The 26,853-nt window shown below is 38.0% G+C and overlaps 1 protein-coding gene across 1 annotated transcript in view; it reads right to left on the bottom strand.

Moving 5' to 3' along the window:
* COL25A1 (collagen type XXV alpha 1 chain) overlaps positions 1-26,853 on the bottom strand; it is a 323,987-nt gene that overhangs the window by 119,420 nt on the left and 177,714 nt on the right. The window contains exon 5 of the mRNA XM_075090678.1: positions 2,559-2,576. Coding sequence (XP_074946779.1) covers positions 2,559-2,576 — 18 coding nt within the window. The remainder of the gene's footprint in view (positions 1-2,558; positions 2,577-26,853) is intronic.

Here is a 26,853-nt window from a genome sequence, read left to right as displayed (position 1 = left end):
ACTGACAATAACGAGTTGCTGAAACTTCTGCAATTTTTTAAATGACAAACTGAGGGGTTTTGACTTATTTTATCTCTATATAAACAGGTTGTTTTCTACTGATTCTTTAAAACATAATTTTTAAAAGTCTTGAAATTTTCAACCACAGCTTTCAGCATTTTTAAAATGCTGTCTCATGAAGTTATCTGGATCTGGGTTTCAGTTTAAAAGGAAAGGCATCTAAATGTACAGCCCACATGTAGTTGCCTAAGACACACAGATGTCAACATAGGCTAGAGAGCAATCCAGCAGAATGGTTATTAGATTCAGTAGCTGCCTATAATCAGAATCTATAATTAAGAGGCACAGATGTATGCAACTAGTGTCACGTAAGAGGTTTCCTAGGTATCCAAGACAGCTGCCCATGACTGACAGATACAACAATGGTCTAACACAGACTCCAGCCCTTGTACATATGACAGCCAGAGGCTAGGCTGGAGACCCTGGATCATCTCATGCGGCAACAAATGCCTGTGTGCAGGGAATGTAACTGAGCCCCAGGAGTTTACAATGAGCTGAAGAGGTCTCTAGGTGCACTGACTATCGACTCAACCTTCACTGACTATGAGGAGTGTTTACACACTCCAACATGTCAACACCCACACACAAGCTTCTAGGTTTAGGCTTCTTGATCTACAGCTGAATCCTGCCCTGACTGTCTCATGCTGTTATGACTTCCTCACCAGTAGCCCTGCAAGAATTAGACCTGGACTCAGTTATTATTATGACTCATTATCAACCAGTCAAAATGACTGAGTACATACATATATTCCTGCCACAACACAATCATCCTGAGTGGAAAAGGCAGTATTAAGAATAATGGTAAGTGTCACTCAGAACAATGGAAATGGCAGATATAAGCATTTCCACTGGGAGGAACTACTGAAGTTAGGATGTAAGAATTCTCATTCTAAGTGTTGTGGGTCCTAGTATCTTGTACCTGTTTGCTATATAATCATTCAGAGCACAGAGAAATTGTTACAATTTGGGGTGGGGGGATTTTTAGAGGGTTTTTCCTATGGTTTGCACCCCACTTCTCTTACAATTGTGACAAGATTTCTCTGCCCTTGAAACAGCACTGAATGCTGCCATCTCCACTGTGGTTCTTTGCCTACAGCTACCTCAGGGCATTTCATGTAGAGATATGAGCTCCAAAGGCTGTGAAGCTGTTTACAAGCATTAAGCAAGAGACACTCTCCAAGCAATTAAAATGTGGGAGGTGGGAGTCCAAACCCAGAGGGAAAAGACACGGGTGGCAGCACAAGTCAACATCAACTAAAGGGTAGCCCACAGGCTCAAGTAACAGCCTCAGGTCCTCAACAGAGCTTGTTCAGAGCAAGCCACAATCTCTCTCTTCATTGACCCCCAGCAGCACAGAGGCTGAAGATACCTCTCTGTGTAGGCCACACATCAACAGTCCACTGTGAAATAAAGTGCAATGGGGTCATTTCCAATATCATACAGACTACTTATATAATACTGTTAAATGGCGTCTGGCACTGCAAGGATACTAGGCATTCAAACTGAGTGGGATGAGGGCTTGTAACACAAACCGTCTTTCCTTTCAACAGAAAATGATCATTAAAAACAAAAAAATCTGAGGAAAATGCTTGCTTCCCATACAGAAAATCTTAACTTAAAAAAATTATCAGTCGATAAGGCTGTTAAAGCTTTGACTTTCAATTCTGATTGTGAAATATAAAAGGCCTCACAGAAATCCTGGTTCAGGCAACTCACTTGTGCCAAGACCCAGACCCAGACTGTGTGCCCACAGACCAGAGGTTACTTCCCATAATGTATCCTGAATATGCAAAAAGGTAGAGTTTTTCAACTGATTTCACTAAGTTTAGCTTTGGTAGTGGCTTCCCGCCCCCCCATTTCCTTACTCTTCCATATTTCTATACTGCTCTTTAAGTCAAATAATTTACATTTAATTTTTGCTATACCTAATCTTTCCTTTCTGTTGGTCAATTTCTACCTTAGAACTGAAGTTAGATCCCTAGATATCCACATCTTCAATTACAGCTCACAAGACAAAGTTCTACTATTCTTAAATAAAGCAGAACTAATTCAAAGCAGTGTATATAATTAATCAAAATAGCTAGCAGTGCAATATTTAAAATAACTGATGGCTGCCTGGATTATAACAACATTATTAGCATGTGATTAATAAGCAGTTGAAGCATTACATTTGCTACACATTTGCTATGTTATTTTATCTTGCTTTAAAGTTAGGTGGCAAAGTTTCAAGCCATAGTTAGGAGATTTGCTTTAATTCAGTATTACATTGTTAACCCCACCATCTGGTCAAACAGCTGAGGGAATTCAGACAACCATATGGGGGGGGCCATGTTTCTCTCTTGGGAAATATTTGCCTTACTGAATTATGCAATGGTTACCAGTTTCTAACTTATTACAGTAAGATTAAAATAAACCATCAAAATACTTTGTAGAAAACCTGAATTTTGTGTACCCTGTATTTAGCCTTAACTTATGTAGGAAAATAAGATGGCACTTACTTGCGGACCAGGCTGACCCTGAAAAACAAGAAAAAGATAAGGTTATGGAAAGTTATGATGAGGATTAACTCCTTAAATAGCAGCAAATAGTTACAGTACTCTCTAATAAGGAGATAATAAAAAATCCAGTAACTGTACTGAAGTCATTCTGGACTCTTAAATCTATATTGAATTTGAATGTTTTAATTCAAACTGATGGATTTTCTTGCAATTAAGGTTCCAGAAATAAATTACATTACCACATCATTGAACGTGCATTTGAGACACTTCATAGACAGTCACAACAATACAATTTAGAAAATACAGAAAGACCTAATTTAATAATTTGCAAGTGAGAAAGAATCCAGAGATGCTGAGCTGATTTAGAAATAGGTATTGGGTGCTTTTTCTCAGTTATGGCTCACCCTCATGTTTTAAGGAGGTGCTAATTACTGCCTATTGAATGAACAAAGTTTAAAAACTGGAGGAACGCATTGCTGGGCAAACAACAGTCTTTCTGCCATCGCTGCAAGCAGCACAGTTTTAAGCAAGTTTAAACTAATATTTAAACCAGTAAGTCAGCAGTAGATGAACACTTGTCAGTCAGCTCAAGAGGTAGCTGATACATTTCCCCTCCCTTATTTATTAACATCACCTTTGGAGCACCCCTGGCCAAACGGAGAGGAACCCTCTGCACACTGAGGTGGTGTATGTTATCTCTTGTTGCTGCAAGCCCTTACAGAGCAGACTTCCTATCGCTAAGGTCCCTAGCCTAGGAAAGCCAGTGAAAGTCATCAGTTATTCTAGCCCACTCATTACAAATTATTTGCATGAAGCTGAATTATATCACAAAACAGTATAGGAGCTGTGACTATGAAGTGCAACCACCCAGACAATCAGCTCACACTGTAAGACAGACAAATACTTACATATTTCTCCCCATAAAGAGAGAATTTGTAAACTCCTAGGGCTAGCTTGGCCTCTAGTGTTTTATGACGCTTCACTAATATTTCCATTGCATTGAAACTACATTTCCTTTTGTTGAAAGAAACTGAGCGTGGAGACTTTTTATATGTCTTATAAAACCTTTTCAATTTAGCTAGAAGATACTGCTATACAGAGTTGAAACTTTTCCATCTGAGCATCAGCAAATACTTTTTTACTGTGAGGGTAACCAAGCACTGGCACAGGTTTCCCAGGGGGACTGTGGAGTCTCCATCCTTGGAGAAATTCAAAAGCCATCTGAACATGATCCTGGGCAACCTGCTCTAGATGGCTCTGCTTAAGCAGAGAGGTTAGACCAGATGACCTCCGGAGGTCCCTTCCAATTTCAACCATTGTGTGATTCTGTGTTAAAGAGGCAGGGGGAAGCATTTCAACTGGTAACTATTACCTACAAGAAAAGCAGCTGAAGAAAAATGCTTTTTTCAGTAACTGGTAAGATTTTTTTTGTGCTAAATTAAAAACCAGAAAAAAACATACTTTAATTCACATGCAAGTTTCTAAATATTTTTTAAATATATTAAATATTAGAAATAACATTAAAGAAGAATCATGATAAAATACAGAATTATTGTGGCTATCTAACCCTTGTGCTGAAGGCAACCTAGAACATTCCTTGTTGCAGATGCTGCAGTTTTGTATTAGTTCCTTACAACAACACTGTACTGTAGAGGTTTTCAGACAAAAAAAAAACAAAAAACTGGCTGAGGTTTGCCAGTTCTACTATGAAGTAAAATTTTCTGAATTGGTCAGTTTAAAAACTTACACATCACACTGGGTTCATGAATACAGCTGGGACTCGGCAGCACACAGCCTTTACCTCAATCTTCCCACCACAGCAGGTTTTAAGATGTTACATGCTATATCTGATCCTAAAATCATCAGGAATTGCTTACTGATGCAGTATTGGGCAGTCTGTGCAATAAATCTGTATAAATTAACTAAACTGAGACCTATGTATGCAAAATTTTACATACAAACTTACATTGCATTTGGCTCACAAGTACGTCTAAAGTTGCAATAAATTTTGACCAAATCATTATAGTGTCTCCACGACATATATATTAAAAAAACCCCAAATCTGAAATGAAAGTCTGAAATTACCAGAATGTTTCAACAAAATGTTGATTTAAAGCAGTAGAAAGCAAATAAATAAAGAAAAAAAATATATATTTTAAACAAAAAAGATTTGAAAACTGACACTTTTTTCTTCAATCTAACTTAGACATACAGGCTACTAAGTGTCCACTTGGTGCATGCTATATGTATGATATAAGGGACATACACACATAACACAAATATACCCAGAACTGAATGTCAGGGATAGAATCACACTCCCATGAAAGTGTTTTCTGCTCTCAACCTCAACAGCGTTACCAGTTTGCCGTTTTGTTATTGTGCATTTATGATTACTCTTTTATCATGTCTGCAATACGGAGAGAGGGAAGCTGGAAACTGAATTTATAGGACAATTGTTTTTCATGGTGACACAGATCACTATGAAATAATGTAATAGCTGCATTACTCTTATTTTATATACACTGTCAATACTTAACTGTAAATGCAGATGCTGAATACAAAAGTACTCATAGCAGGATTTTTTTTACCCTGTTTGCTATGAGGTCCTTGAACATGAAAGGAACTTTGCATTAGTGAAGGTGATTATTTTCTGGTTTTTTCAGTTGTTCCAAATCCTTCAATGTTTTTGTATACTCTTCGATACTAGCTACTACAGTTAGAGTATAATTTTCCCTTCACACTAATGCTCCAGCAAGTGACACTAACCAGAGGATGCAGCAAGCACTATATTATAGAACTCATCAGCTCTGCTTACAAAGGCACAAGTAGAAAGAGGCATCAAAATACTGACCTTTTTGACTGTAAAGGGTCATTGTCACACAACAATTCAAAGCGTGGGAGACAAAAAAGGGGCTGTTCATTTTGCCTCCTCTCATTTTTGTATATTGTGAAAGGGTCAGTAATAAAGCTTTGTGAGTTAATTTTGTGTTCATTAAAAACCCCTCTAACATGAATTCAAGCTGATACTATAACTCATTTGAACAAGCTCAATCTCAATTAATAACCTTGTGTTCCCCAAAGGGCTCCAGGATTGCTGAAATCACTCTGGCTCACTGCTGCATAAATTGTTCCCAATACACGTAACTTGTGGATTAAAATGTTTTAGGTGGAATTATTTATCTAAATTTTAGCTAAAAAAACAGGGTGAAAATACTCTTCAAGACTGAAATGTCAGCATTACTCCAAATTTTTTCTAATGAACATCTCTTTATTCAAATGAGTTACATACTCTAAAATTGATTCACTGATTGTAGCTGCTGTTGTTTGCATGCATTTATAGATCAGTCCCAACACCAATAACTGATCAGGTGTATTTCAGCAGCTGCTGCTTTGAAGCTCTGGATTATCATTCATATATTTGATTATCCACTACTGATTGCTGCTTTTTTTAAAATTGGCATCACTATAGCTGCGTAATATGTCATGGTTTCAGCAAAATCTTCAGAACAATCTTCCCTTCTGTATTGCTATTTACTGACTTAGTATGCTATTTTGAAGGAAAGGAAGTGGTTAAGTTTGGCAGCCTATTCTAACTACCATAATAGAAGGTCTTCTGTGGTTGATAGTTAATCCCCTCCTAGCAATTTAACCTAATATTAGCTGCTGATATGTAAATGATACTAAAAGAAAAAGAAAAGATATATGGTGTAGCCAAGTCTAGCTAAGTCAACAGGTAAACTATCAATCTGCTAGAAGAAGAGATTAAAGAAAAAGCCTATCAACTGGAGACTGCAAACATTGCAGAAGTTACTTAACAGGAGAAAGAGACATCAAGGAGCACAGGAAAAAGTCTTAAGAGAAGAAAATGGAAGCTGACACTGCAAGTTAGCAAGTTGAGCTTGCAGAGGAAGTGGGGCTTGTAGCAAATGAAAGGAGAGAAAAGGATATATTCAGGGTATCAAAGAAAAGGGCTGTCCTGGAAAAGGAAGAAGAGAGAGGGAGCAAAAACAATGGCATGAGAAAGTGCAGAAACTGGATTTTTCACAGCTTTTGCATGATTTTAATCTTTAAAGAGCTGGGAACGTAAACGTTCAGGCTCATACATCCAAATATATGATTTACAAATATATACACAAATACAAATATATTTACAAATGCACTGTATAAAATTAAAGGTTATTTCAAACTTAATTCAAGCCTACCTCCCTAAAGAATATCTGGGATAGTATACAAATTTAAAATGAGACATGGGGCTGTTCAGATCTAATCAGCCAACAAAATCCAGGCAGAGAAATTAAAACACAAAACAAAAGAACCTGTGGAAAAAGTAAACCAGCAAGACACACACATATCTGGTCAGAAATAATATCTTGCTGTTTGAAAGCCACCACCAAAGTACCCTTGTGGAGCATTCTCTGGACAGAACACCCAAGCAGGGGCATCTGTCTTCCCATCTAATCCAGACAGAAGGTGATAAGGGAACAGGAGTAGCATGGCTGACCTCCATTTCCTTGGACAGACACAAAAAAGACTGAAGTGGCTTTTTGGCATTCTGTTAAAACCTATACTACTGAGCTTGAAATAAGTTACGCCAAAGGAAGCCAATATGTGATTAATACATTTCAGCATGAGCACTTAAAAAAGCAAAGAGGGAATATGTGCGAGACCTAAATGACACCAGTTTTGAACAAATCACCTACCAGCTTTCCATCCATACCAATCGGACCCTGGGATAATCAAAAGCCAAAAAAAAAAAATGGAACAGTTAAATCAGAGGAACACTGAAGATGAGGAAAAATATACAGAATTGGGAAATACTGTGGTCTTCAAAAGATGAATAACTCTATGTCAGCAGTTAAATGCAATACCTTAAAGATATTTTGAGAATGAAGGCACAGAAAAAAAAACAACAAAAGAAGCAGACCTAAGACAGAATTAATAAAAACAGCACGGTGGGAAGTAGCCAGGCAATAGCTGGTGTTTAACAAAAGACAGGTTCAATGCGCAACAAAGGAATTGTTAGTTTGGCAAATCACAGTGGCATAACATAATCAAACATATGAAATAATGCATCTGACTTGTGTATTTTTCTTAAAATAACTGAGAAAACAGAATAAGTAGCCTATTTACTGAATGCTTTTACCACACGGTTGCCAGATAAAAAGAGCAAACACTTAAAATCGCATAACTAATCTGTATTTAAATTACCATTATAATAATGATAGTTAATAAGAAACTTCAGTTCACACAGTTCCCTGAAGTACTAATGATTTCTGCCTATACTTTGGCCAAGAAGTCCTGTGCCTTATCCTGCTTTCTTTTTTCCCCCATGGGAAACATGGAATTATCCTTGCTGATACTTTCCAAGTTACTTCCTTCCTTCAGAGTCCAGAGGTTGATTCCTGTTATATGGATGCAAATTCTAGAAAGGATTTAACGTGCATGTATGCTGTTGTAACGCAGTAACTGGTTCTGTATCAACTGCACATTTGGGTGATCACAGGAGAGAGAAGAGGGCTAGAGAAAGTTGGATTACTTTTAAATTTGATGGTTAATTGCTATGTCTTCTGACAAATGACCAGTCAAGTTACCTTCCACTGACAATGGAACAAGAGCAGGCAGAGTTGTTTCTGCCATTAAATTCCTCTTTTTGGCTGAAACTGTGAGCTCTCAGGTCTTTGCACCAATGCAAAAGGGACACTAATTCATGTCTGGTGGAGAGAAGTTTTCTCTTAAATGCTGGCACTGCAGTCAGACTTTCCCCCTGGAGCGTCACGGGCACTCTCTCAAGACTGCCTGCCCTAGGCATGCAGCCCCTTAGGACCGATTGCTCACACTGCTTGATTTGGATCACTGTCGCTGAGAAAACAGCACATAACAGATTTGCTGGTTTTATGCTGATCTATTTTATCTTTGCTGCTTTTTTCCCCCCTTTCTGAGCACTGCTTCAGCTTGCAAGCAAAACTCAAAGTGTAACAGTTTACTCTAAATCAGGTCTGCAGGGGTTCTGCTGACCCCTTCACCCATGAGTGCATATTCCTACCTTCTGAACTATTACTAATAGGTACCCTAGTCATACGACTGAGCCAGTTCAACCAGCTATCGAGAAAGTAATAAACACTATGAAAAAGCGATGCCCTATCAACCTAGTGAGTTCCCCAGCTAGCTGTCCTCTCTCAGCGTAGATATCAGACTCTGCCAAAAACTCCAGACATCAGTTGGATGTACATATTGTGAAACTCAGGATTTTTGGTACCTTATTGGCTTTCTAAGAAGCCTGTGCACTAACCTGCTTGTCAGATCCAATAACAAATTACTGTGTCTGGGCAGTCCTACGGGAATAAAACCCCTTACCTCTCCTTCCCTCTAGCTCTTACCGTGGTTTCCTGTCACATCATGACTAGATGACATGCTGAGTGTTAAAGCAGCTCACCAGCATCTTAGTTAGCTGCACGACCGCTACCTTTTTTATGTGCTGATATCCTGGGAAAATTTGTGACTGTTGGGATAACCTACAATATCTTTTGAATGTTACCTCTGAACAGTTCTTCTCTGGTATCCAATGAAGAAAGCAACACTTTCCAGTGCATTAATAGGGCAGCTTTTCTTACTATGCTTCCTCAGTGCCCCTTGATCCCATACATGCAGCACACATACAGCACTTACTAATTTTCTCACATTTATTTAGCAAATTTCTAAAAATGGTGCTGTACACCTCAAAAAACAAGGCAAGTCTGCAAATTAGTAGCTTTCCCAGAGTTTTCTAGCACTGTACTTGAGGATATTTATCTAGTAACATTTACACATACAGTCTGTTGCAGGTGCAAAAACGAAGGCTGAGCTGAACCCTGGCTATGAATACATTTACTTCTAGAAAGCAAACTACTGATATTACCAGTTAAAACACTCAACAGTAAGGTCATGGTAAGTATATAAAGTTCCCCAGAGGGCTGCGTGGGCCAACAGCTAAATTTAACTGCTTGGTCTGCTGCAAGCTTAGCCCAAAAGACTTAATTACTCTTATGGTGAAGGAATACAGAAAAGAATTGTACAAGTATTTGCAGAAGAAAAATTCATTACAAGGTCAAAATGTTACCATAGAGGGACCAGCTAACAGCTCTTGCAGCTGTAGCAGTGCTTGTATTTTGCATATAAGCACTGTTTTCAGGGAATGTTTCTTTATCATAGAAAAGAAAAATGCTATTTGTGTTCCCTTTTAATGATGGGCATTTTAACTACTGTTAAACTTTTTGCCTGTGCTTTATCCATGCTACGTAGCTCCTGCACTTGAATAGAAGGACTATGTGTAGCATTTGGAAGAGTGTCAGTAAAGAAGAGTCAGAAACTCCCAGTAGGCTGATGAGAAGCGCCTACTCACAACTGAAAATAATAGGAATTTCCCCCATGATTCCATTTGTATCAGGACTATTGGGTCTGAAGTCTGGGAAAGTCTTCTGGGTTTTGCTTTACAGAATAGGAGAAGAAAGAGAAATTTGCTTGAGACTGCAGGAGAAAAAAAATAGCTCTGAAGATAATAAATCATTACTGTGAAAATGAATAATATTCTTTCATTATAAAAATACTACATCTCTAACAGCAAAACATGGTCATTTCCTTCTTTCCTCAATTACTTCTTTCTAGTGGCGGAAAGAGAGAGAAAACACTTTTCAAAACTGTAACCAATCAGAATTTCCACAGCTGATACAGGCTGGGTGAGAAAGATGTACTGAAATAGTACATAAGGCTACGTCAGGATGCACTGAGAAAAATCCCATATCTGACAATATTTATGAGAATTCATTACATCATTGCACTGGGAGTCTCACAGAATACTCAAAGACGTTTTCATTCATTTTGAAAGAAAGACTTCAAACTATAGTCCATCTTTGACTTAAACCTGAATGTCTGCAGAGCTGAGCACTATATAGTTCCAACTACTTTCTTCTTTGTTCTCTAAATAACTGCTACTACAGATCAGCATGTAATTTTTGACAAGTACCAAATACATGTTATCCTAGAACACAATCCCTGTAAAACATTTTAGAAAGCTAAAGACAATGCTTCCTGAAAGAGAAGGGGATTGAGCAGGTTTATACAACACAGGTGCAGTATTTGCTCGCTCACTGTAGATACTACAGATGTTATTGAAAATAGTTCTTCTGGACCATGCATTTCCTCCCTAGGTTTCCACTGCCATTTCTATATGTATGCTGTTACTGGATATTTACTTATGGTGTTTGTACAGTAGATTTTTTTTCCAAATAATACCCAACTATTTAATTAGCACTAACTACCTATCTAATAACCCTAATATGGACAGAGATAACACAGGGGAGGAAGGGGAATATGAATGCCATTTAGGTCTGGTTTTGTGAAAAGTAGCTTCCATTCCTCAAGAATACTGTAAATATAAAGTTTCTCCAAGACAGCTATTTTTAGTCAGATTTTGAATGCCCCCAAAATTGGTTGCTTTCCAATTAAGCAGTATATTTTTACATATGGGTTACTCTGGATATAAATATTTTAAGGATTTTAGGGGGTTTTGGTTAGAAATTGAATACGCAAGCAAATGCATCAGAAACCTTTAGTGTTCCTATCAAAAAGACAGCCAGTATTATTACTTTAGGCAGCTTTACTGCAATATCCTATCTTTAAAAAATTCTGAGCGAAAAGTGACGGTAAGAAAAGATATCACTACTATGTGATAAAAGAATCTTCTAAGGGAAGGAAAAGAAGAAGATATGGATTACCTTCTTACTCTTAACTTCTCCACTCATCCTTCAGTGATCTCGTTGATTTAAGGAATACTCATCAGAAGACTGAGTTGTGAACCAGGAGATACATAATAAATAGAAAACAGATATCATTTCTTCTTTATAAACAGCAGACCACCCTCTATCTAACGGAAGATTTTTTGGTTTTTGTTTTTAAACAAAATGGATTGGCATATTTAACAGTGCATGATTTTGGTAGGTTCATATTCATTGGAAGTATGCAGAGAAATTTGTTTGTTGTGGAAAGAATGAGGAAAAAATTTTGACATTGCAAATTACCCCAAATCTAGTTTTGTGTATAAATAAATTACCAGCAGGCCAATTATCATCTCCAAACGCGTAATGATTTCTCAAACTTTGCTGACTCATTGTTTTTCCTGATTATTTGGTGTGAAAACAAGTATTTTGGAAAAAATTATCTCTCCCTATGCAGATCATAGGTGTCTGAAATGCTCTGCATTGTTAGATTGTGTTTCAGTTTACTGGAACTTATTTCATGGCACAAATAAGTGGCTGAGGTTATTTCAACATTTCTAATGGCCAGTGTTGCCCCAAGAAATAAAGATAATGAGACATAACAGTGCCATAGCTGAAGTTGGCAGCATACAAGTAGATTCTGGACTCAGTTTGTAGTGTGCTGACTTAAAAATGAGTTTTCACACTGACTTTAATAAGAGTGTGATTTGGCACTCAGATGTCAAAAAAAAAAGTATCCCCCAGGCATTTTAAAAAAATATTTTAGATCACGCATTTGGCAGTTTTAAGATATACTAATTTACATTATTACAGCAGCATTTCAAAATTCAGAAACTCTTATCTGATTAAATCACATGACCAAATTACTCCACATTTCTAAACAATCTACTGTAAGCTCTATTGTTGAATTATTACTTGCAGCTACCTGAAATCTCTTATGTCAATACATATACAACAGGAGATTCAGAAGAAAGTAGAAATCTACCTTTACAGCAGCTGTATGAGCTACATGCCAGTTACTATGGCAGACTGAGTTCAAAAATACCTATGTGAAAGAAAAAAAGAAAAAAAGGAGAATCTGTCCTAAACAGTGGGGATGATCTGCAAACCTGCTAAGTTCAGGCAAGGTGAAAGATGACGCATTGCCTTTTCAAATCACCTATTTGAATTCAAGATCAATAGAAGTTAAAAACCCACAACTGTCAGGTTTCCTCACCATGACACCATTAAAATGATGGATCTCCAAGTCTATCTTTTGCTCTCCTTTGGTCAATTACAGGTTTATCAAGGCTGACTTCAATTAGATGTAATACAGTATTCCTAGCAAGGATATATAATTCCTAGCAAGACTGATGAGATTTCTTTTTAGTGAAGCTTTGTGTTAGAGCTTATGTGGGCAATGAGTATGATAAGCTCGTCAGGTAGCTAAATTTCTCCTACTGATGAAACATTATTGGTTCTTTTTCAATGACTGGAAGTGATTGCTGTTAAGAGCAATGTGAGTGAACGGCCCAGGTACAGAAGTCACTTGTTCCAACACGGGAGGAAAAAAATGCACTAAATCAACCTGCAGCAAGTCTGTCTGGCCAGCAATCAGGACATTACTGAAAGAAACCCCCAATAATCCAGATCCTTTGGGCTGAAGAAAACTTTTCTGTGAAAAGTATGAACTACAAGCGTACAAGAAAGATGCGCCTGCTGTCTGAAAGACCTTTACCACAAAAAGCAAAATTACTGACAAAGACAAATGAAGCACCACAAGGCTTGTTCAAAGAAGTCCATTTCAGAATTTCCTGAATTCTGCCCTCAAGCAGTTCACATTAGCTACTACCTGAGACCTAAAACTCAGCCACATGGATCATCACCTGGAGATTGCAGTGTAAGTATAAATGCTTTCCAAGGTTGGGACTTACAGTTTTAAATGAAGACTTTTAAAAAGAACCAACAAAATTCACAGCACCGTTAGGCTGCTTGACCTTCTTGACCAGCAGCTTACGGGTATGGTCTGAACTGCTAGAGCCTTATCTCATTTAGCCTTCAGAAACATCATCTTGCTTCTCCTAGACATATTGAAAAATGATGCAAAATTAATCATTCAAGATTTGAACTACAACACCTCCCCAATACACCACACTGTTTTTATTTCAATGGAAAAACTACATTTGGAGAGACAAAGGGAGAGGGAGATGGGGAGGGAGAAAGAAGAAAAAGAAGAAAGAAGAAGAAAAAGAAGAAAGAAGAAGAAAAAGAAGAAAGAAGAAGAAAAAGAAGAAAGAAGAAGAAAAAGAAGAAAGAAGAAGAAAAAGAAGAAAGAAGAAGAAAAAGAAGAAAGAAGAAGAAAAAGAAGAAAGAAGAAGAAAAAGAAGAAAGAAGAAGAAAAAGAAGAAAGAAGAAGAAAAAGAAGAAAGAAGAAGAAAAAGAAGAAAGAAGAAGAAAAAGAAGAAAGAAGAAGAAAAAGAAGTAAAAGAAGAAAAAAGAAAAAAAAAGCATTTGTAAGCCCTTAATAGCCTCATCCTGTAATTCCAGGAATCTCTCATTTGGTTGCAAGCCATGTTTAACTCTCACCAAAAAATCCTACAAAATTGTCTTTATCATGCCAACAAGGATCTCGGAGCATACCCTGGAAACATAGAAGAGATTCATAATCAAGGTCCTGATAAAACCTGGAGAATGAAGAATAACAGCACCATGATTAAGGCTCCAGACTACACTTCCATCAGCCAGAAAAGCTACACCATGACTAGATGGGCTCTCAGCATTGATACTTCAATGAGCATAAAAGTAATCAGAAGTTATTCCAATTCAAATTTTAAACCACCTGTCAAGTGTAGTACCTTCAGTATAGAGACACAGGCAGCATGCACATGTAAAGCAATAAGCCAATGCTAATAGTAAGCTGCCAAGCAGAACTGGCAGCAGTCTTACACATATTTTGCTGTTCTTGTTACAGAAAAGAAAATGTTTAAATTTTTTCATACTTCTTAGTTTCTTTAAATTTCAAGAAACAAAAGGACATGCAACATGAAGCCATAATTTTATTGAAGTGGCTCTACTGTCCATATTAGGCTAAATTAGACAATGGAAATCATCAATAATAGAACAAGATGGAAGATGAGGGACAGTTTTAAAGATTCCAAAATAAACCAGAAATGCCGGGTGCAGCCTCCAAAACTTTTCCTTGGAGCAACATCACTCTAGATTTCAAGACTCCTACCCGGGAGCCCTACCTGCAGTCGGAATACTCTAATAGCTCCTTTGCAATTTTAAGATGGACTGGTTATGCCTAGAAGTAAGCAATTTGGAGAAAGAAAAATTGTTCAGAGTTTGGCTATTCAGAGAGTGGCTGAACAATGAAAAAAGGGCTGCATATGGTAACAATAAGAGAGTACAAAGAGTTCTAGGCAAGAAAAATTATAGTCACAGCTTTTCAAAAGCATATTTCACAGCTGAAAAATAATTGATGAGATACTTTTTATTTTTATAGTTTATGCAAGAAATCTGACAGGCAGTTTTTTGTGCTGCGGATGCATTTTTGTAACTGAGCACTATGACTGCTCTTCCTGCTAAAATGAATAGGTAAAAATCCAGGAGAAAGAATTGGGCAGATCTAAGTTGGGATGAACTATTCTAAAAGACTGTAGGCAGACGCCTGTCTATTTCTCAAGGCCAACATTGTACACATCACAAGTATATAGGAAAAAAGGGCCAAATATGACTGTGAACCCCAAACTGCAAAGCACCTTTGTTGTCTTCGTACATCAGGCTAGCACGAAGATTATTTCCAGATACAGACTGTTTTTCTCCTTGTAGCCTATACATCTCATCAACATCTGCAACATTGTATGGTCATATCTGTATGACAAATTACAGCAAAGGGAAACTACTGTTGACCCCAGAAAGAGTACGAGCCACACAGTAATTCCCCATTCAATTTATAGTAAAGAATGGAGTCATGTAGACTCTGTTTTGTTTTGGTTCAGTTCAAAATAATTGTTTACCACTGACTAACATTGTTTACTGTAGACTACTCCAAGTATGAAATACCTAAGTGATACTCAGATACTTCTTCAGCAGGAAAAATAAAAAGAAAATTGTAAAATGAACCTTGGCAAATCATATATGGCACACTGAGTTGAGAAACAGCACATTGTAACCGTCTGCTCTTAAAAAATGAACTGTATCAAAATTGCGATCTTAAAGTGCTTACCCCCATGTGCTTCACCCATCCATAAAAACAGTCTTGTGAAGGGTTCCAGAACTGTGTGTTTCCATAAAAATACTTCATTATGCTACTGAATTCCAGCATAGCTTAACAAGTACTTGAACATGGGGAACATACACACAGACCAGAGGGAAAACGCCTACATTCTACCTAAAACTTCTCATTTCTCCTGAAGAAATTGAAACTCCTGTATCCATAAATAGAAAGCACATGGCTAATTCATCAACGCCAACATCACTGTGTGAATATATTTGATGTGGTTGGTGCCATGTTGATGAGAAAACAATAAACTGTGAAAAATGTCACTTCTCAAAAATTAGCTGGCTAGCATTCAGAAGCAGATAGATTGTTGTAACAGCTGTGGCATGATGACTTTGATGAATTAGATTTTTGTTCTCGTGGAATAATTCTGAAGAATCTCTCTCCTCATACCACCATGGAAGTGAATCCATTTGCTCACTGAAGCCCTACTAAAGAACAATCTTTCTTGTTATCTGTGTTTTCATGGCTTTCAGAATATGCAAAAAGTCCATTTAACTTCTTTCAGTCAATCTCTTGTTTTGTTTGTATAAATCTTCTCTTTTCAGGGGTAATGAGGTTCATTTAGGAAAAACAAAACCACAATCTTTTGGTAAATGACACAGTATCATAGAGAACTAACCTTCAGAGGCCAATTTTTGACCTTCCCTTGGTGGAACTATCAGCTTTGGAAGGTTAACAAAACTCAGGAGCAGGTATGTAAATTGATTTTTGCTCCATCAGGATAGAAGACTCTGACCATCAAGCTCCTTTTATCTACCTATAGAAGTGCATATTTTGAATGGGGCTCCCCAGGGAGTTAAGAAAGAGATACAGCTGCCATAGAGGTACTTCCCTTTTGACTTACAACAGAGGAGATCAGAGTGGATACATCTCCATAACAGACGAGAACAGTTACAAAGGGCTTAAAAGAGAACGAAAATAAAAGCCAAGGTAAATATTTATAAATAAACATGTAGATAAAACCCCCAGTCTCTTTTGACTATCATGTGGTCAAAGAAAGCTTTGCTTGAACAATTCCAGGATAACCAAAATGCCAATGTTCATACCTAGGTCAAGTCCATGAATGCAGTATTTCCATCTGGGATACAACATATGAAAAAACTTATGCAGATGCACTGCATTAAAACTTAAATGCCAAAGCAGGTGCTTTCAGCTATGTGCTGCCATAGTGCTCAACTACTGGCATATAAAATTCTACACATGCAAGCCCATTCAGATACTTCTGTCATGTACCTACCAGATTTAAAAGGCACAAATATACATGCAGCTAATTTAAAGACACTACTGTTTTCTTAAACACGCTATAACCTAAATCATTCATTAAAAGTTGATGGTGCTGCAAACAACACTGTCCCCTGAAAAATTACTTGGAACCAGTAAATTCTGAAAAAGCATAAATCATTATGGAAAAACTATATGAAGCACACTTTTAAAGATTATTTCATTCCAGGAAATAAAGCTGAATTCAGGGATGCACTACAACCTTTTCCATTCTTTCTTCCTGAAATGTTCCCCTATACAGTTTTTAATGATGCACCACCTGTTCTATTTCCCTACTTTAACATGAAAAGAGGGATGCAGAATAATAGAATCATTTAGGCTGGAAAAGACCTTTAAGATCAACAAGACCAACCATAAACCTAACACCTCCAAGTCCACCACTAAACCACAAGCATTGGAACAGGCCACTCTAGGTGCCACATCTACACATCTTTTAAATACCTCCAGGGATGGAGACTCCACCACCTCTCTGGGCAGCCTGTTCCAGTGCCTGACCACTCTTTCAGTAAAGAAATTTTTCCTCATATCCAGTCTAAACCTCCCCTGGTACAACCTGAGGCCGTTTCTTCTCATGGTATCGCTTGTTACTTGGGAGAAGAGACCAACACTCACCTCGCTACAACCTGCTTTCAGGCAGTTGTAGAGAGAGATAGGGTCTCCCCCTCAGCCTCCTTTTCTCTAGGCTAAACAACCTCAGCAGCATGTAGCAATGTAGTAGAATGTAGCAATGAAAGAATTTGTGCTTTAAGAAAGGATTATTTCTAGTCCTTCAAGAAAAATTTTCACATAATCTTGCCAGGATCAGTACCAAAACTTGGTTTCCAGAAGGAATGTCTATCACTGTGACTACAAAAAGAAAATCATTAAGCATGTAATAACAAATATTATAAATCACATAAAGTGCTCACACAAACATACAGCATCTTTATTTACAAGCCTGTGCTTTTACTAGCTATATTCTTTTAACTGGGTAGCTGAATGTTACCTCATTTACTGCCTTAATGTCCTGTCCCACTGACCTCAGACCTAATGGCCTTTCAAGCGAAGCACATGACACTGCAATTTAAACCCAAAGTGTAACATTTGGAAGTTCATTGTAAGGTTGAAAACAGCAGGCTGACCCATTCACAAGAGTGTGAAGTGTGATGAAGAGGAGCAAGAGGTGAAGTTGCATATTCTTTGTTGTAAGCCCAGGTGTAACTCATGCCTAGAAAATGACAATCAATAGTATATGGATAGGAGATAATGTTTGAGATAGGATAACTTTTCTACTGGTGCCAGTATTTTTATAAGAGATTATTGGGAAAACTTAAGAACTTTCTGCTTTTCAATACTTCACTCAAAACAAACATCAAAGGGGTTAGAGAGGGAGAAAATGCTGAGCCTCACACGTTATCAGAAGAAGATGCTTGAATGAGTGTAGATGCAACACCATATTGGCTGCCAAAAGATTTGAGGGACCTAGAAACCACATTTCTGGGTATGGAAATGGAGGAAAAGACAGAGTAGGAAGAAAATAAACTCATTCAGGAATGAATCAATACAATAAAGCAGCTATGAGGGGGGAAGCCTTGAGCTATATGCTCACCAGCTAGATGGAGTGTCTAAAGGGAACTTTGGTTTACATATAACTGGCTTGACAGAGGCAACTGAGAGGGTGCTGGAAGAACCTTGTCATTTGTCCTGGTTTCAGCCGGGATAGAGTTTCTTTTCTTCCTAGTAGCTGGCATAGTGCTGTGTTTTGGATTTAGGATGAGAATAATGTTGTTTTAGTTACTGCTAAGTAATCCTTAGGCTAGTCAAGGACTTTTCAGCTTCTCATGCCCTGCCAGCAAGAAGCTGGGAGGGGGCACAGCCAGGACAACTGACCCAAATTGGCCAAAGGGATAATATTCTATATCATGTGATGTCATGCTCAGTATATAAATTGGGGGAACGTGGCCAGGGGGGCAGCAACTGCTGCTTGGGAACTGGCTGGGCATCAGTCAGCAGGTGGTGAGCAACTGCATTGTGCATCACTTCTTTTGTATATTCTTTTATCATGGTTGGTATTATTATTTTCCCTTTCTTTTCTGTCCTGTTAAACTGTCTTATCTCAGCCAATAAATTTGATTTTTCTCCCCCCCCCCCCCGCCATCTTTTCTGCATCTCACTGTGGGGCGGGGGCGGAGTGTGCAAACAGCTGAGTTTTTTACCTTTTAGAACAAAAGCTCATCTCTACAAAACCTTCCTATTGAGTTGGTGCCTATTTTTCCCCTCAAGCTATTTAGGAAAAGCTACTACATTTCTCCATATTCATACATCTGCTTTTTGAAGTTTGCCTATCTAGAAACAAATTCAGAGATTTTTTTTCTACTTTGATTCTGAAATCCCCTTTTAACTCCAAGTAGAGCCAGTGTCTCATTGCACAGCCAGAAAGTCTTTCCTCTTTCCTTGACAACTGCTGCACAAAAAGAAACAAGCAAACTCAACCAACAAAACATTTAACCAAGGAAACAGAAATTACTGAAACTGGACCAACTTGCAATATAGAACATGGGCTACCCCCCCAGCCAAGAAAACCAGCAAATCCAGATATTTCCTACTTGTGCCATTCTGAGCCATACTCCAGGAAATCACACACCTCTCACCTGTTTTCTAAGTTCAGTCAAGTTATACAACTTAAATTGAAGTTCACCAGAGCTGAACAGGTGATTCCAAAGACAGAAAATAGTTCAGTAGAACAGCTTTTAAAATCCTAACGCATTTACCAATGTCATTAGTCCATTTAATCTCAAAATCTCTAGACTATTCTTTTAAGTTTTGTGGATCCACACACAAATGCATGCAAATAAAACATTTCCATTACTTTCTTCTGACATAATTTGTTTCCAAGATTACAAAAGGATTTTTGCAGAAGCTGGTGACAGCATGGAGAACAAAAATGTGTTTCTTTGCATTCCCGACTAGGGAGAAACAATTCGTATGTGATGGCAATACCAGATCACACTTTACATACCCTAAGGGCAGAGACCTAAAATGAGAGATCTCCTATCATATGCAGAGTAGATTTAAAAAAAACAAGATAATTGATCCACGCAGCTGGAAGTGGAAACACTGAGGTCATTTTCCCTTCAGAGACTGGCTAATCAGTAAGACTACCTGAACAAAAACCACAGGCCTCACGATCACAGGCCTCACAAGGCCTTCACAATAACTAGGAACACAAATACTACATTATGCATGACAACAGTTACTGAACTGCTGTATGTTACTCTTGGTGCTTTTGGAGCACTTTCTTTCAACCTTCACTCTCACCTGCGGAAAACTATACCACTGTTAACATCACCCTCTGAAACTATCTGCCAAGTAGAAAACTAAGATTACTCCAACTGCCAGAGGCCAAAAACTCAGTATATGCGTCTAATACTGCTGAACTAAAGTATTAATTTGAATGTAAGCCTTAAACTCCAGTATAGTGATACAACTTCTGTTTCACAAAAAATCTGTGTACTGAGAAATACAGAACTTCCCTTAGCACCCACAATTTGTCTCCTATGTTATTCTCTGCATAGGTCCCAATTCCACTATGCCCTCTCATAGTATTTATTTTGGCGATTGCTTCTCTGAGTAAGTGCTGCACAGCGTGAGCAAAACCAGAAAAAATCTACCTTTACCTATGCTAATCTCAGTTGTAACTGATCTGGCAAAATGAGGAACCATTACAGAAAGAATAGTGTGCTTTTTACAATTTCCAAATTTTTCCTGGTTTTACTTAACTTGCTGAGAATCCCAGCCTTCCAAGCAGGAGCAAACAGCAGCTTATTTTGGTAAGAATATCATGTAAGAAACCAATGCAAGAAACCGATTTCTCCATTAAAACTTCAATATTCTTTTAAACTGATGAGTGCTCATGTGCAATATTGTTTTTCATCATGCTCCTTGTGTGAGGCAGAGCAGCAAAGGGTTAAATTCCTCTCATTTATACAGGGAGTAGCTACTGTGAACAAGTACAAAACAATCCAAAAAGAATTCTTAACTCAATGGTCCTCTGTTAGATTATCACTACTATGCAGATCTCAATATTAGCAAAAATAAAAAATGTTAACTGCTTTACCTTAAGCCAGAGAGGGGCGGGGGAACCAAACCGCTTTGTGAGGTTGATTTATGATCTATACCCTACACAGTCACAGAAAAAACTTTCAGTTGACATTCCACACTGCTTGTATAAATCTTTCCTAGCAGACAAGTATGCTTGCTTTCAGAAACTGCTTTAACTAATCTTGATTTCAATATGCACACATGTAGCTGAAAAAATGAAAACAAGGGCAGTCCAAACAACACCCTAGTATTTTCCTTGTGATGCAAGGGGCAAGATACACACTAAGTGTGCCCATCCCAACGATCCCCAGGAATGAAAAAAAAAAAAAAAAAAGTACTTTAAGGCTTTGTTCTACCAGCTAACTTCTGGTGTTAAAAAAGAACCCAAAAACATAGAGCTGAGAACCTTATTAGCGTGACAAACGCTAGCCAAATCGTTTCTAGTGTAATTACCAGATGATGCTAAGCAGTGTGGGGCCCACATATGAAAGAACTTTTTGATTCCCAGTAGGGAAAAAGTTGCTCATTCAGCTTTATAACAACCACCAGTTCAGGTGCCTGCCTGCTCCAGATGTTCCCCTTCTCCTGTCAACTCTCTCATAAATGGGAGCGGAACGCTGGCTGCAGGGGGAAGCAGGAGTCCAAACAGCCTTTGAGAAAACACTTCCACCCTGCGCTTTCTGGAATTCACTGAACCCAACCACCTAGTCCAGCAATTTAGGAACAAGTTTCTTCAATGCAATTTTACACCCCTTAACTTCAGCTAGGATTAACAATGCACTTAAACTCCCACGTAGGAATATTCATCTGGGAGCTGTACGGGCAGTAAAGTTTTACATATCTCTCAGCTATATCATAATTCTGAATGAAAAATCCAGCATGAAAGAAAATGATGCGTTTTTGCAGCCCTCCTTCAAGATGAAGGAATCAATGACTCAAGAATTCTTACAGGACAGTTTGGGACTTCCCTTCCCATTTGTGACAGATGTAAATAGTAATTAAATACAGGATCTCTACTGTAAGTAATTTAACATTTTCTTTGAATCTCAAAACTTCATGTGAGAAAGTGACAGTTCAGGCAAACTGTAGGAGGCATTTTTAACTGTCGCTGTTAAACTCTACATCCATATGCAATTGTCAAATTGAGAAATGAGACCTAGAATTACAATTCTTATCTGTGCTATATTGGGAAAACATGTGGAATGCAACATTTTTCTCCAAAGTAGTTTGTTTCATAAATAAAGCTATTTCTGTTACACTGGAGAGTTATATCATGCACTGTGATGAAACGACTGGGGAATTTCAAGTGGCATGCCCAAATGCAGGCGAGTACGGATGATCTTAGGTACGGTTCAAGCAGTAATTGTCTGCCAAAGCACAAACGTGAAAATCATAACTACAGCTGTCTGCATGCCACCTGTTCAGCTGCCAAGCTGAACTCAGTGCAGTAGCCTATAGAGACCAGAAATTTATGTATACTGTCAAATAAATGACAAACCAGCTTAATTCCTTTCTCTATCTATACATGCTTTATTATGAAAGATGAGAGGCTCATTTTGAAAGCTGCAGAGGAAAAAACTGAAAAAGCACATTTAACTGTTAAATTACACCTACCCTCTCTATCTACCATCAGCTATAATCCTGTATTTATCTGACAGATATATGGGGTTGTATCATTTTGAACTGACATCAGCTGAGTCTAATCTACACGATTCACACTAGCTCACAGTACCCTAGCATATCCTAGCATTATGTACTTAGTTCTTATCACACACTGACATCTGCAAAACGCCGTGCAGAGATGTGGATTTTGCAATTTCTCTGTCCATGCATCTGAGACGGAAATTGCTGGTTTAAAGAAGTGTCTTGGAGGATCCAGCATACATACAATTTTATGTATTACTAATGATACATCGAGGTATATATTGTAATTTGGTTTTATTATTCTACTAATTTTTTACATCCTTATTTTTAATGCTATGTAAAAAATGGACTAAAATAATTTAGAAAGTGTAATGATTTAAACAAGAACATACTATGTAGGCAGGCATTTATTGCAGCACAAGTAATTTTCTTAAGTCACCATGTGAAGTTTCTACTTTAGCTTATCTATGGCAGTTTCTTTTTTTTAACTGCAAGTGAGGAAAAGGGTTGAACTATCTTCTTATATTGCTGGCTTTTGCAGATGAGGCATTTCACTACCACAGCCACAGATATGGAATAGCTTGGGGCACCCTGAGTATCCTCCAGGGAGTTTTAGGAATAAACACTGCCTTCTCTTATTTATGCACTTAGCATTAGATGAACGTAACAGATGAAAGCATTCAGCCCATGGTTCATTCAAAATGAAAATTGGCCTCTAAGAATCTAATAAAGATGTCCTGATGTGTAGCTTCAATTATCATCTGCGACACACAATTAATAGCAACTGTAAGCTTAAAAGGTCTCAAACTTCTCTGTTCGAGTCAACTTTTATGATTAGCTTCAATCACTGCAAAAAAAAATTGCATACAAAGACATTAAACTGATTAATTTTATTACATATTATATTATAGATCCAAAGGTCATAAAAAACATTATCATATTAATGTGACTGAGCATTACAAAGGCCACAGTTATTACTCAGACAGACATGTGAATTTACAGACTTTCCCACAATTTGTAAGAAAAAGTGGAAGTTTACTTGCTGAGTATTAGTATGCCCTCAGCTGCAGCATTTTTCTAAAAGTAGTACAATATTCTTACCGCCTTCCTCTGGTTCTCATGGCACAGAAATACTACAGAGTTAACCTGCTTAGCAGCAAGCGTGTTGAGCAGAAGCATGTATTTGGGAACCGCATAACTGTTACGGATTCTGGTACTGTATTACTGATAAATTCCAATTCACTGTGTTGTGACTGCTAGGAAGATTTTTGAGGTACCATTGAGTTTTCTAGGAACAAACAATTCGACACACCTTGCCACTATAGGTCTATTAACCAATACTGCAGGATGGCAACAACTCCAAGCAAGGTAGGTGTAACTCACTTCTTTACAGAGTGGACACTCTTACCCATCTGAATATTAACTGCCAGAATGCATTTTTTAACTTACCTATCTGAGTATTTTTAACTTACCTATCTGAATACTTAGTTTATATATACGTAACTTACCTATCTGAATATTAACTGCTAGAATGCATTTTTTAGTTACTGCAGTTAAAAATGGCAATTAGGACCTTACCTATGTTTTGATATCAAGGCAAAATTTGTACTTAAGCAAGTGACCCACCTCTGGTTGACCTTTGTTCAAGGCTCAAAAAACATTACACAGGTAGGACTTGAAAAAGCTCATACTGGTATCCATCACTTAGAGCAGTCAATTCCAGCAGCCACAGCTACCACTGGGTGCTGGCCTTTGCAGAGATATCCATGGAAAAGATCGAAAGCATCCTTTGCCTACAGCAAAGCTGACAACTTCATGTGTGAGAGTGGAACTGAACGCTGTATCTGCCCAACTCTTGATCCTGCAGTTGCTGGCCTGACTATAACAGACAAGCCCAGCTCTCATTATAAGCTTCTGTGACAGGACTGCAGCACCTGCATCCAGCATACAAAGAAGCCTAGGGACTGACTGTGACAGATTAGTATTACACTCTGTGTGAGCTGAAGTATGTTCTTGGAAGACTCACTAACAAACGGCCTATATGCAGAGTTTTGGTGAACCATGGCGAGAGTACTTGGGAGTTCCAATTTGTTGCGGTGAATGTATTAATGGAAAGTGGTTATGTGAAATAAGAAATAAAAGGTCTAAGGACTTAATTTATACTCATCCTGAGTAGTCACTCGCTTTCTGCTGAATGTAAAGCATTGGCATCAGCTGGCAACTTTTCTGAAAAATGGGCAAGGAGTACATGGTTATGAATAAAGAAATCTGTAAACCCAGTAACATTTTGAGATGGACAGCTGACCAACTGTATCTCTGTGAAGATAGCAGAGGATTCTCTCCGCTCCCTGAGGACAAGCAAGAAGTTTGAGGCAGATGGATCAACTGAAAACCTCATGTCTCCCAAGCCAATCACCTCTGCCAGGACTAAAAATAAGGATAAAATATAAAGAACTGAGAACACACATACTAAGATCACAGTACAAAAAAGTTTTTAGATTCCAGATGTTTTGAATTTTCTGTGTATTTAAAAATAAAATTAAAAAAATAATAAAACCTGAAATAGTTATCAATGCTTCGCTACCAAACCTGAAATTTATTGCAAATGTTTTTCTGGTATATGTTTAAGACGTTACTTTGGTCAAATGCCAAAAATAAAAGGTGGTCTGTGAAGACACCTGTTGAGAAAAATAAATGCTGTAGAGTGGGAAACTTCTACATAATCACCAAGCCAAATCCTCAAGGTAAGGTCAGGAACTGACATCGCCACTCCTTGAGCTTAGACATTTATATTTTACTACAACTGTGAAAAAGGGGAGACCTGACCAGCTACTGGGCATACCACAGCTGTTACAGAAGTGCTTAATGCTGCCACATGCTGTGCTTAATCACAGATTAAAAACTCCCAATCTTTGGTCATTTCTTCTCTTTTGATTATTCTAGTTATGTTCATTTTACAGCAACAGACCTGCCATAGTATCTGAGGTTATAAAGTATCTGAGAATTAAAGACTACTAGATACATCTGAACTGACACAAAAAGCCCAGCCAACACTCATCCCTTTTTTTTGGTAGACTTGCACGTCAAATCTGTTAAAAGAAATAAACTGGAAAAGCAGACATCCCACAGGACACCCTAATGAGAAAACTTTATGCATCAATTGTTTTTCACTTCTCATGCTAGAAAGTGATTTATGTCTCTTAGTTTTAAAGAATATATAAAATACCTCCAAAATCAAACTGGTACTTGCCTAACTCTGTAGATGACCTGGAATCTGCTATGAAAACTCTCCCAGAAACAAGGTTGGTTCCAAACCTCGGTCATAGCCAAGTTACTGAAACGTCATACCCACGGCTTGTACTTCCAACCATTGGCAGCTCCTGTAAGATATTGGTCCTGATACCTCATGCACAGATGAGGAACACTCTCCAAGACTTGTCCTCACCGATGATGTGCATGGAATTGGAGGCAAAGACAAGAGGAAGAAAACTCCAGGGTAACCTTTCCATGCAGGTAAGCCTCCTGCTGCCTTACAATGGCATTGGGTCTTCTCATTTTTAAACAGACAACACATACATAATATGCCTGAGAACATACAGAACCTTTTGAGAAGTTATTGCTGATACTTAATACTTGCCTTAAGTACCCACATCAGTATTTCTGTTTGGTTTTGCAACTGCCTTATGCTTCTTAAAAATTAACAGGTGGAAGAAGAGCCAGATTTCATGGTTGCTCAATGCAGGCAAATACAATGGAGTCTTCAAACATAGCCTTGCCTGGTTGCTGCATGGAACAAAGAATGAAAGCTCAATGCTTTGCCCTACACAAAGGTGTTCTTTCCAAACTGCACAGGAAACTTACCTCATATAATTACATCTGAGTTTCATGATATGAAAGGGAAGATGGAGGAAGGAAGAGGGAAGGGTCTGTGCTACACTGCTATTTACTACGCATTTGCCTACACAGCCCCAGTCTCTAACTGGAGACACAGCAGAAAATGAAATATGAAGCAGTGTCAAAGACAAAGCAACACAGCAGGACAATCAAATGCCTTTTTCCAATTTCTCACAGCAGTAGTTTTCATCTTTTTCCAAACCAGGCCTATTTCTTCAGACTCAAACCTCTCACAGCCCTTCTCTGTTCTACCTGGAATTCTCTTCACCTTTAGCAGTAGAGGAACAGAAAGGGGAGTGAGGGGGAATCAGAGCTTTCTAACAGCAACCTGAAATTCTTTACCTATCAGGATAACAGCTTGTCTTAGGGTATACTGGGACAC

Source organism: Phalacrocorax aristotelis, chromosome 4 (assembly GCF_949628215.1).
Source record: "Phalacrocorax aristotelis chromosome 4, bGulAri2.1, whole genome shotgun sequence".
Classification (NCBI taxonomy): Eukaryota; Metazoa; Chordata; class Aves; order Suliformes; family Phalacrocoracidae; genus Phalacrocorax; species Phalacrocorax aristotelis.
Note: the sequence above shows the minus strand (reverse complement) of the source record. Positions and strands in the feature narration are given on the sequence as shown.